This window comes from Panthera leo, chromosome A3, assembly GCF_018350215.1.
Source record: "Panthera leo isolate Ple1 chromosome A3, P.leo_Ple1_pat1.1, whole genome shotgun sequence".
Taxonomy (NCBI): Eukaryota; Metazoa; Chordata; class Mammalia; order Carnivora; family Felidae; genus Panthera; species Panthera leo.
The window spans coordinates 22,643,092-22,655,560 of record NC_056681.1 but is presented as its reverse complement, the minus strand read 5'-3'; the positions used below and the strand labels follow the sequence as shown (position 1 = coordinate 22,655,560).

General features: G+C 38.4%; 1 protein-coding gene across 2 annotated transcripts in view; it reads right to left on the bottom strand.

Annotated features, from left to right (window-relative positions):
* NDRG3 (NDRG family member 3) overlaps positions 1-12,469 on the bottom strand; it is a 67,756-nt gene that overhangs the window by 32,754 nt on the left and 22,533 nt on the right. Inside the window, exons 1-2 of one of the 2 annotated variants that reach the window (XM_042931036.1) lie at positions 11,151-11,315; positions 6,316-6,351 (exon numbers count right to left, since the gene is read on the bottom strand). In XM_042931036.1, the coding sequence (XP_042786970.1) occupies positions 6,316-6,351; positions 11,151-11,300 (186 nt within the window). In that variant the 5' untranslated portion in view covers positions 11,301-11,315. Of the gene's footprint in view, positions 1-6,315; positions 6,352-11,150; positions 11,316-12,469 lie in introns of those variants that run through there. The other variant, XM_042931037.1, reaches the window with a different exon arrangement.

Genomic DNA, 12,469 nt, shown 5'->3' with positions numbered 1-12,469 from the left:
TTAATACTTCTTCTCCCTGGCAGTCTGAAATAGTTTAGGAAAACTTGAATGACAGCATACTCTTGGAAATATCAACATTTTTGTTAGCATGGAATTTTATTGTTTCTAATAAGCAGGCTACTTATGAGCCTTGGATACAGTTTTTTTTATTATATAGAAACCATATTTTAGGTTTATTTATTTATTTTGAAAGCAAGTGAGTGCCTGTGCATACATGTGCATGAGTAGGAAGGCAAGAGAGAAAGGGAGAGACAGAATCCCAAGCAGGGATCTCTGGCATGGGCTCAATCTCACAAACCCTGAGATCATGATCTGAGCTAACACCACGAGTTGGATGCTTAACTGACTGAGCCACCCAGGGGCCCCAGGAATTTTTGATATAATACCTCTACTATCTTACCTCCGTGTAGGGGCATAAGATTTTTTGCATAACCTCATTTACTCCCATAGAAGAATATGCCTCTAAGATTATTCAGCCTTCTGCCTATCAACAGATCGCTTTTTCCTTTCTAAAGTTCCATGACACTTTTCCCTGACTCTAGTCTCAACATTCTCCCTCCTCCTCTTACCTCTTTCAGCCTAGTTCAGTCAACATTCTTGCAGACTGTTTCTGCTGTTACTTCTCAACCACCCACAACTCTCGGCCTTTACACAAATCATGCTCTTCATCTGAAAGCCTCTTTTATAATATGTCCATACATATAATATGTCCATACATAAAATCTATCTTTTCTTCCTTTAAAGCCAACTCTAGTATCATCTTCACATAGCCATAGTTAACAATGAGGAGAAAAAGAGTGAATGGTTATTTAACCCACATGCCAACAGCCAGAACACTGACTTTCTACGTAGAAAAGTCCAGGCAGGAAGGGTTCCGGGTTTGGCCAATTCAAACACCCCACTCTCTGGCCACAATGAGTGAATGTATACGTGACCCATGCTAAGCCAACAGGAATCTGCCCCTGGACTTTTGCCTAGAGATACAGGTAAACATCTTTTAAGCAGTGAAGCTAGTAACCTGAAGTTGGCAGCCATTGTGCCCATGATATGACAGAGCTCATCAGAGAAATAAAACCTTCTAGTGACAGGGGAAAAGGGAAATGAGAATTGGGGTGCTGATAAAAAGCACTTTCGCTATTCCTGTAAGATTCTTTTTACCCCCCAATGAGAAAAAAAGTCACCTATATCCTTAGAACTTACTAAAATCAACCTCTCTCTTCCCCACTCCCCCAAACAACTATGACAAAATCAACCCCAAAAAGATGGGGCATCTCAAGGGGAGGAACTATGAACAAAGGCCACCAGAAAGGAAAAGCACGTGGCAGAAGTGGGGTAGGCCAGCAATAATTCCAGCTCTCCTGAGAGTGGGGAGTATATATAAAGGAAGCAGTGGGACAAGAGGTTGAAAGGTGGACTGGGGCCACATTCACATCCTTCAAGGCCAAAGAGGAGCACGGAGCTGGTCAAGCTTTCTAACACAGATTATAGCAGATAGTTGAACTCCAGATCTCTCCAAACACCTCTTTTCTGGGGAAAGAACTTTCAGGATATTTATTTCACTTAATTCTTATTTTGCAAACGTGCCCATTCATCAAATGATCTTCAAGAGTTTAAAGCTGTTTAATGATTAATGCAATTAGATGTACATTCCTGAGGTCTTTATATCTATTGTAGCTTTTTCTTTTTCTTTTCATGACATCAGGTATATCACCCATTGAATTGTAGTAGTGGTACCAGGAATAAAAAATTAAGGAATTTTTAACTTTTCAAAAAGAGAGTTTAAAGCTGTTTAAACCCCTTTAGAAGAGGCAGTCACATATATACATTTGAATTGCACTACTAAAAACCAATCCTCACAGTTGGGTTCTATAAATCAGTTCCCCAAAGAGTTACTGCAATTAAGCAGCGAGCATGAAATTACTCAGCCCTTGGCCATGCCTGGATTATTCCAGGAGCAAGAACTCCATTCTTATGAGTGCACTCCATTATTAGCCTCTTCTATGGGAATGATATATCCTGGCAGACAGCAGCTTTGCACTCTCCATTAATATTTATTAAGTACCCCTCTGGTAGAAGTGGAAGGCAATTTGATAAGATATGCCAAGAGCTCTAAATACGTTCATTCCAAGAGTCCATGTAAGGAAGTATTCTACAGTGTGGATAAAATTTATGCACAAAAACGTTCAGTGAACTGAACATATTATAAATGATCTAATTTCCAAAAATAATGGAATAGTTAAGTCATGGCATAGCCAGATGAGGAAATACTAGGCATCTCTCAGAAATTATTTTTGAGTGTTTAAAAATGATATAGAAATGAGACTGTGTTGTAATTATGAAGTCAGAAAAGGGGGCACAAAATTGTACACCCAATTTGGCAACTATATAAATTTAAAAGTTACTTTATAGGGGCACCTGGGTGGCTTGGCTGGTTAAGCACCCAACTCTTAACTTCGGCTCAGGTCATGATCTCGCAGTTTGGCAGTTTGTGGGATTGAGCCCTGCGCTGGGTTCCGCGCTGACAATGTGGAGTATGCTTGCAATTCTCTCTCTACCCTCCTCAAAATAAATAAATAAACTTTGTATTAAAAAGTTACTTTTATAAAAATTATACACACACACCTATTTCAACACCAAACATAAGAATATAGTTGTCCCTAGATTATGAGTTTTTTTCTTGTTCTGTATAATTCTCTGTGCTTTCCAAATATTCAACTGTGAGCATGTACTCTTTCAATAACCTGAACATAAAAGTAGAAACTAAAAAGAAATAAAATAAAAGATGGTTATCTCTAGGTAGCAGGATCATAAGCAACCTTTATTTTTATACTTTTCTAATTTTTTTCTGATGTTATATAAAGTGTTATTATTTATTTATTAAGATTTTATTTTTAAGTAATCTCTATACCCAATGTGGGGCTCGAACTCATAACCCTGAGATCAGGAGTCACATGTTTTCCTGACTGAGCCAGCCAGGCACCCCAAGATAAGTGTTATTTTTTAAAAGCAATGTATCATATACACTTGCTATAGCATATGTCTCAGCTCTAATTCTAAACCTTTTTTAAAAAGAAAAAAATTTCTTTAATGCTTATTTTTGAGAGAGAGACAGTGAGAGCCAGGAATAAGCAGAGAGAGAGAGAGAGAGAGAGAGAGAGAGAGAGAGGGAGACACAGAATCTGAAACAGGTCCAGGCTGAGCTGTCAGCACACAGCCCGATGTAGGGGCTCAAACTCACGAACCGTTGAGATCATGACCTGAGCCGAAGTCGGATGCTTAACTGACAGAGTCTCCCAGGCGCCCCTCTAATTCTAAACCTTTAAATGGTTTCACAAGGAAAGGAAAATTAAGCAGCACCCACATAGACAAATGGACAATAAGCCTGCTGATACATTGTTTCAACTGGCAGTAGGCTCTTTTCTCCTTTCTCATCAATCCTAAACACATCACCTCTAACCACCCCTTCCCACATTACCTTATATCCAAATATAACTGCTGTTTGTCTCAGTGGAGTTAATTATCAATGAAGTGACTTAGGACAAACAAAGAACCAAGAAAAATGGTAAACTTTTTTTTAAAGTAAGATCTGGGCCCAATGTGGGACTTGAACTCACAACCCCGAGATCAAGAGTCGCATGATCCACCAACTGAGCCAGCAGCCAATGCCCTGAGAACTCGTAAACTTCTAATTATAATTTCAATTATTGGAGGTGAAAAAAAAAGCATGTAGTTGATTGGTAAAGAAAACAGAGGGAAAAGGTGGCTCAGAGTGACATTACGAGCTTGGCTGATGATGCTAAGGTAACTTCCTGGGGACGTCAGCAAATATTTCTTAAAGATTTTTCTGAGGCAAGACAGAGATCAGAAGGAAACCCTGATTAAATAGCTTCAGGTAACCTAGTATCACAGTAATGCTAATGGTCAACACCAATGCCAATGCTGAATGCTTTAACATTTAGTGACAATGTTGGCTTTAGATCTGTTTTGTCTCCTAAGAATGCCCAATGGTTTCTGGGAAGCCTTCACGCAAACTAGGCCATTCTAGACTTCTTATATCACAGTTCCTAGTTTTTGGGACTTCTATCGAACTGTCACTAGACTCTTGATCCAGCTGTCTCCAAAGCATCACATAAGCCTTTAACAAAGAGACAGACAAGAATGGTGGTAGAAGATTTGTGAGAGCTAGAAAGAGGAAAAGAGAAGGGTCTATGGTTTTTTCTTCTTTAGAGCACAAAGAACCTGTACATTCAAAACAGTGACAGACATGTGACAGTGACAAACACCTGCCACCATTCTATTTGTATTAGGACGGAACTAAAAGTTATATTTTACAAAGCCAGAACATGTTACTACATCAAACTTCACCAAAAATATCATGAGTTTTTGCCAGACTATTTTTAAGCCTTAATTTTAAAAAACTGATGCATAATTATATTTCTAAAACTCAATTTCATTTATATCTAAGTATACTTATGTGTGAAAAATTCATAAAGAATATATACCAAATACCATACACTAGTGAAATAACAAGTAATTTTTATTTATTTACTTTTTGTTTTCTTATCTACTTTGCAGTGAGCATGTAGTTTTTTACATTTCATTTTTCTTTTTGGGGCAGGAGGTACTCAATTTGGTGAAAATCAAATCAATGTATCTACACTTTTTTTTTTAAAAGTAGGCTCTTTATCCAGTGCGGAGCCCAACACAGGACTTGAATTCACAACCTTGAGATCAAGACCTGAGCTGAGATCAAGAGTTGAATACTTAACTGACTGAACCACCCAGGTGCCCCTGCTTCTACACTTTTAAGTTGAAGTGTATGTACGTATATGTGTGTGTGTACACACACACACACACACACACACACACACACACACACACACTGTTGTTCCTGGGATTTTTCACTTTGAATTCTACTGTCACCCTTTCTCAAATGATCTCCTTCTAGGTAAATTATATCAGATATTAACAATAGCCAAATTCAACTGGTTCAACCTAGATCCAAACTATAACTGAAATTAGGTCAAGTTAAAAACAAGTAAACCCAAACTTGACTTTAACAGCACTAAGTTGATTCTCTTATATATATAAAGTACCAAATAGTCATACCAAGAGGTATTTGATACTGGGATTCAGAAATCTGTAACAATGCTATGAGCCTATCCCCTAACAAAATCAGTTTCAGCTGTTCTGTTAAAGAATTTCAGCTTTCAGAACAACTCAACTCCTTACAATATCTCAGCTGTGGACATTTTCAGATGGGAAAGAACAGGCAACAGATCCAGGAAGAGTGGGGTTTTGCAACCCCAATTCCACTCAATGGCAAGTTATGAAACCTGACTCTCAATTTCCTTGTCTGTAAAACAAGGATAATAAGAACCACCTTGTGATAGTGCTCCAAGAACTGGAGATGTGTATATTTAGTATCTACAGTAGGTACCCAATATTGCTATGATATAAGTGTGCATGCAAGATAAGTATTAGTTCTTCCTTTCGATGCTAATGCTATAGACAGACTCCAATGTACTTAACATAAAACGCATATCTGAAAATAACTATTTGCCTATGCATATACAGGATGGCTGAATCCTGGAAGCAAGGAAGCTGGTTTTCCACACCTTCCTTCTCTGCCTACTACCCTCTGAGTTTACTTCATGTTGCTTCAGACAGCCACTGCTATGAATCCATCCCCAAACATAAGGTTCTCATTTCCATGTACCTACTTCTTCCTCCCATTTCTTTCAGGGCCAGTCAACAGATAAATTAGGTAGATGGAGAGATGCTGGTTCATTTTATTGATCTGCAAATTGGCAATAGAGCTACAGGCAAAAGCAACGAGGAAGAATAATATCATTTAATTAAGGACTAATGACTCAAGTTGAATTTTGCATCTCCGAGCATAAAGCCAAAAGAAATCTCCATTTTGTATTAATGATACTTAGTTAATTTGTCTTTTTCTTTTAGAAAAAGATTTTGTTGTTCAGTCTCCCCTCCAAACTCTCCTCCCCCACCTTCTCTGCAGTGAGGTGACACCACTCCATTTAACACCTGTGACTGGGGTTTCCAATGGAGTTCTTAATCAGAAAGTGACAGCTCAACCCAGTAACATACAACCATAACACAGGCACCTGGCAGGCAATTTTTGAACACTACAGCAAATCGTTTTAAATAAACCTGATCCAATGACCAAAAGAACATGAAGGAGTTATGATTAGCTATGAAGAGAGATTCACTTCTACAAGGCCACCAGCACAGGGAGGGAAGCACTGCAGAAATCCTGTACATAGCCCCCCTTGGTGCTTGTACAGTCCTTACCTGACAGTCAAAGTCCTGGAAGTTTCGTGTACCAGTCTGTCAACAGAAGGCAGAAAACACAGTCAGTTTCCCCATGTGGCTTCCCCAAATGTGCAGCAAATTCAGTACACAGTGCAAGCAGTGCACGTGCAGCCTTTTGGTCACCATAAAACTAAAATGATTCTCATCAAAAGGCTTCAGAGACAGGGTGGGCTCCTAACATGTAAAAGGTAAGATTACACTTTGGTAGGCTTCCTGTAAAGATAAAGGCAGGAGCCTGGCTGCCCAGTAATGTAATTTCCTGCTTCCCTCCCTAAAGAGAGCAGTGAGAACCTGTGGGAAGAGGATAAAACAAGGATCAAAGTCTTAGGGCACAGTCACAACCCACACAGAAAGTATCTGGGAAAAAGGGGTTGGAGGTCAACCCTGAGAGGAGCAAAGGAGGGCAGGAGCCAGGGTGCCCAGAACCAGGAATTAAAGAAAGAATCAAGAAGAGAACAAAGATATAGATGGATCAGAAATGGAAGACTTGTAATTTAACAAGGGAAAAAGGCAATATCACTGAAGGAGGGAAAGACAGACAAAACAGGATTCCTAATACACTGGCCTATCTGTTGCATCCCATAAAATTGCTGATAGGAAAAAGGACAAGTCACTGAGTCATTTCAAAAGTAGAACATAGTCAAAAGATTCAAGGAGAATTCACCAGGCTTCTAAAATGAGATTATATCATAGTAATGTTTGTCTGGGGGAAAAAAAAAATCAATGGCAATGACTCAGAGGCATTTTTATAGCATTTCAGATGCCAGAGTTGCAAAAATATGACCTAAGAGTATACAAAAAGGATAATGAGTGATACATCTGAGAGGGAAAAAACCATTCTGACCTGATCTTTCATAAAGTAAACACCCCCACCCCCCGGGGGGAAAACGTCTCACTATTTAGAAACTGTGTTAGGGGCGCCTGGGTGGCCCAGTCGGTTGAGCGTCCGACTTCAGCTCAGGTGGCGATCTCACCGTTCGCGAGTTCGAGCCCCGCGTCAGGCTCTGGGCTGATGGCTCAGAGCCTGGAGCCTGCTTCCCCGATTCTGTGTCTCCCTCTCTCTCTGCCCCTCCCCCATTCATGCTCTGTCTCTCTCTGTCTCAAAAATAAATAAACATTAAAAAAAAAAATTAAAAAAAAGAAACTGTGTTAGAGTAACATATCTGTTCTGTCTACAACTGACTTCCAAGAGATGTGGAGCCACTACTAAACACGTTCCCAAAAGCTGCCCCTCCAGACATGATCTAGATTTCTGATCCCAAGGGAGTATGAAGAAGTCCGATACCCCTTTTCAGGATCCTCTTAGAAACAGTTCTGTATCCTCTACCCACACTGCTGGCAGAACAAAACAGACAGGTTAGAAACACAGCCCACTGTGTAAAAACCAACCAACCAACCAACCAACCATACACACACACATAAAACCTCTAAGATATAAACTGTCCTCTCTATAAGAGTTAACTAGCAGAACCCACTGAGATAATCTAGAGTGACACTATCTATTAGGGTAGCCATTAGCCACATGTGGCAATTAAAATTAATTAAAATAAAAAATCCAGTTTCTCTGTCACATTACTCAGATTTCAAGTGCTTGATAGACACATGTGGCTAGTAGCTACTCTATTATTGGGCAGTTCAGATATAGAGCATTTCCATTATTGCAGAATTTCCATTTTTCCATTTCCATTACTGAGAACTTCTAGATAGCACTGATCTAGAAGCAGAAAGCTTCTGAAAGAACAAGGCTAGGGAGGAGCACACCCTTGTTTCTCTAAAATCGGCAGTGAAGTCACAACAGATTACCAATCACAGAGACAGAAGATGGGACCAAGAACAGGAAAGAGTGGTAGAGACAGCTAGTCTGAAATATTGCTCCTGGCATGAAACCACATTCACAAAATAAAGTCTGATGCAGTCACAGCACGGAAAGACACCTAAGACACCACGCAAATGGGACTGGGTAGCACATCTCTGAGGAATGCTGTCGTTGGCAACAAGGATCATAATGTTCCACGGCTCCCACTAGCCCCACAAAATGCCTGAGAAGTCCTTCAGAGAAGTCACTGCATTTAATTTCTAGTTAGATTGTGAAAAGCAAAAGGAAGGGCCCTCTCATGCACTACTAGGGTAGATGGTTTAAGTAGGATATGGTGACTAAACGAAAATAAAGGATACAAACAGTCTTTACAATTTGACCTCAACTACATTAATATGCACCAAAAAAAGACTAGCAGAAAAATACCAAAATGTTAACGACAGCAGCTATTTCTCAATAGAGAGATGATGGATGATTATAATTTTCTTTGTACTTTCCTACAATAAGCAAGTAACTCCCTTTTTGTAATTAGAAAAGTAGAAAAAAAGGATTTGGTATGATACAAAAAATATGTTTGTAACTTGTTATTTTGTAATATAAGATTTAAAGATTCATTTAATCTTTTGAGGAGTAATGTATAATGATATACAAACAGACCATATTAGACTTCAATCTTTTGGCTTCCCAGAGGTTCCTTTAGAGAGTTAGAAAGATTAAAGAAAATCACTCTAGACTGAACTAAAATCTTGGTCATAGAAGAGAGACACAAATTCGGATGAGCTCTTTGGGAAGCAGCTGTCACTGTATGCATGAGTTTTCCTTCCTCACAACCACATGATCACAGTCATGAGGCATTTTTTGAGTTCCTGAAGCCTGAGATGAGCACAAAACCTCTGAAATACCAAAAGGAGAAAGAGGCAATTCTCTCCAGAAACCAAAGCCACCCTTTTTCATTAAGTATCTAGCAAAAAACAACTACGTGTTCCTTATCCAACATTCACAGCTAGACTCCCAGAAAAAAGGTACTGTAACTGGACAAAGACTATCTAACAGTTGCTGACTTTAATTCCAGTATAATTAATGTGGTGTTATATTAGTTTCAGGTGTACAAGGTAGTGACTCAACAATTCTATACATTCCTCAGTATAACACTTGTTATTGTTGTTGTTTTAAAGAGGCGCCAGGTGGTCTTGGAGAGTGGCTACAGGCTTCCTGAGTGATCATCCTAGAGAAAGGATATGATTAAGTCTGTTTGATAGTATTTGGCATCCAGAGTTTCTGAATGGAGATCATTAGCTGGTCCCCTCTCAACTGTGGTAAACTGAAGCCATATTCTCTGAATTCATTAAAAATTCAATACTACTCACTGGGTGCATCCTAGAAGAAAGAATTCCCTAGGGACTTACCTATCTCTGATATTAGAGGTACATGGTTATACTCTAACAAAATTCCCAGAAATTTCAAGTTCTGGGTGTTTTCTTTTTTCTTTCTGTCCATTTTGAAGATACCATTAATTCCATGTTCAGAGAGATTCTTGCACTAAGCAGACTTAATTAGCAGAAAAGGAGTCAAGAAAAAATTAAAATAATAGAATAATTGGAGGAAGACAGTAAAAAAGAGTGGGCCAAGAAAAAAATAATTACTGAAAGTTGCAGTCAAGGTAGACACCAGCCAAAGGGAATATTTCCTGCTGTAGCCTCAAGACTACATGTAGAGGGTGAATGAAGGTAAATGAAGCAGCTCAAGAAGGTAGATTAAAAAGTCATTCTCTCAAATATAAGCCTGGGGAATAAGCAAGAAGCAACTAAGAATAGATCAATGAATGAAGAGAAATATGAAAAGAAGGATGATGGGGGGAATTTAAGAAACAAGTGCTAGGGAGAAAAGAAATGTAGTTTCCCAACATGAGATCTAGTCAAGAGGCATATATAGTTTCAAAAGACAGAAAACAACAGATATAAAGAAAGACAAGATGCATAAGACCTTAGAACCAACTACCAACAGGAAGAGATTTGGGGCAAATATACCTGTTCTGTGAATCTGAAGTACGGTAGGGTACCTCTATTCCCAGTCCTGGTACTCAGTAAACACAGTAAACATCATTTTTAAAGGTTATAAGCATCTCAAAATAGAGATATTCAATTTGAGTAAGAAATGAACACCAAAGTTACATGCACTTTAGGAACTAAAGTGGGGAGGAGGAGTTGTTACAATAATAAAAATTTTAGAAACAAGCTGATTTGAAAAAAAAAAAACTGTCAAAGAATAAAATATGGCATTTCTAGTAACAAAAGACAATCCCTACCAACAGAAAGTGGAAAGATGGGTAACTGTATAAGCAGAAGGGTTAGATAAGCCTAGAAAATACTTTTTCTTTGTTAATAAAGATTAATTTAATCAATTAACACGGATTAATAAATCAATGTTTTTACAATCATCAATAAACCTTTATTTTAAAAAGTTTTTTTAAGTTTATTTATTTTGAGAGAGAGTGGGGTAGGGGCAGAGAGAGAGGGGAGAGAGAATCCCAAGCAGGCTCTGCACTGTCAGTGCAGTGGGGCTCGAACCCATGAACTGTGAGATCATGACCTGAACCAAAACCAAGAGTTGGACACTTAACCAACTAAGCCACCCAGGCGCCCCAATAAACCATTTTTAAATAGAAATCTGATCAAGCTGAAAATCCAAAGTGAAAATTATATATGTATATATATATATATATATACATATACATACACACACACACACACATATATATATGTGCACGAGAGTGTTTGTGTGGGTATATGTGTATATATATTTAAAGCACTTATATTATGGACTTCAAAAAATACAAAGAAACTGAGACTTCACAAAGAAATTTATAAAGAGGTTAGATACTTGGATAAAACTGTCTACAATCAGATAATCGTCTGTACACTGCTGAAAAAGTACAATTTCAAGTCTAAAATAAACTCTTCTATAACATACTATCAGGTTAATGTCATGTGTCACTGACCTCCTGCACTAAAAACTCCTTAGGTAGCTTGTGGCTACGGCTTCTTCCACTATCTCCTGCTGATCTTGTAGCCAGTTGACAGTGGTCTGTCACAGTGGTACCACTACTTACTTGGGAACTCATTTCCTGCTCCAGTCCCATGTAGGCCATTTATGACAATATGTGACAATCACTTCTTAGCACATTAATAGACACCCACCCTCCAGTGCATAGTAGAGGTAGCACTTCACAAATAGTCTTTAATGAAAAGGTCAACAACTCTGTTTTTAACTTTAAAAAAAAAAAAAGAAAGAAAGAAAGAAAGAAACAAACAAACAAACCTTGGCACTAACCCTTCCCCTGTCTCTGCTGTTCTGAAAGTTACAAACAAGCTCATTCATGGGTTTTCTCTCCTCTGCTTACATTTCCAGTCATGAGTAGAGACGGAAAGCTTAAACTGCGATACGGTCTATCTCACTTTCTATTTTAACAACCAAAAAAGGTAAATAACTTGTTTCTATTCTCTCCACTACTTATTCAACCTACTTGATGTTTCCTCAATTCTGCAGAAGCCAGTTGTGGCTTTCTGCTTATTTTCTCAAGACTGCCCCTTGGCTTTCACTCGGTTCAGTATTTTTTGTACCATTTTTGTACATTTTTGTATCATTTTGTACCAAATCCTTTTTTTCTGGTGTTCTAATTACAAAAAGGAAAGTACATGCTCACTGTAGAGAAGTATAAAGAAAATTATAACCATCCATCATCTCTCTATTGAGAAATAGCTGCTATCATTAATGTTTTGCTCTTCTTTTATTAGTCTTTTCTGGCGCATACTTTAATATAGTTGAGGTTAGAGAAAATGAACCACAAATCAGTCAGCTCTCCTGCTTGTTATAAGGTTGAGGAGATTGGAATGACCAGCTCCAAGAGGCAGCAGGTGGTGGGCAGAGCCCTAGACCCCCTGATCCAAGTTGAAGTCAACAGATGCGGGTTCACCACCCTTCTACACACTACCTTTAGACAAGTGCTATAACCTCTCTGAGCCTATCTGTAAAATGGAGTTAAAAATACCTTTAACTACTTATTTCATAGGAGGTTGGGAGATTTAAAGAAGATAATATCTGTGAAAATGCACTAAAAATAGTTAAATGCTATTTAAGAAAAAAAATCGGTTCACATTTCTATACAATGTCTGCCCCCCAAAACAAAGATAAGCACTGGCAATTGCTTCTTTTCATTACTGGAGCCAAAACAAGCATGGCAAAATTACCCACTTCTTCACAATTCTGAGCCACAGACAAAATTACAAGCATACTAAAATTAAATGGGAAAAGTACCAA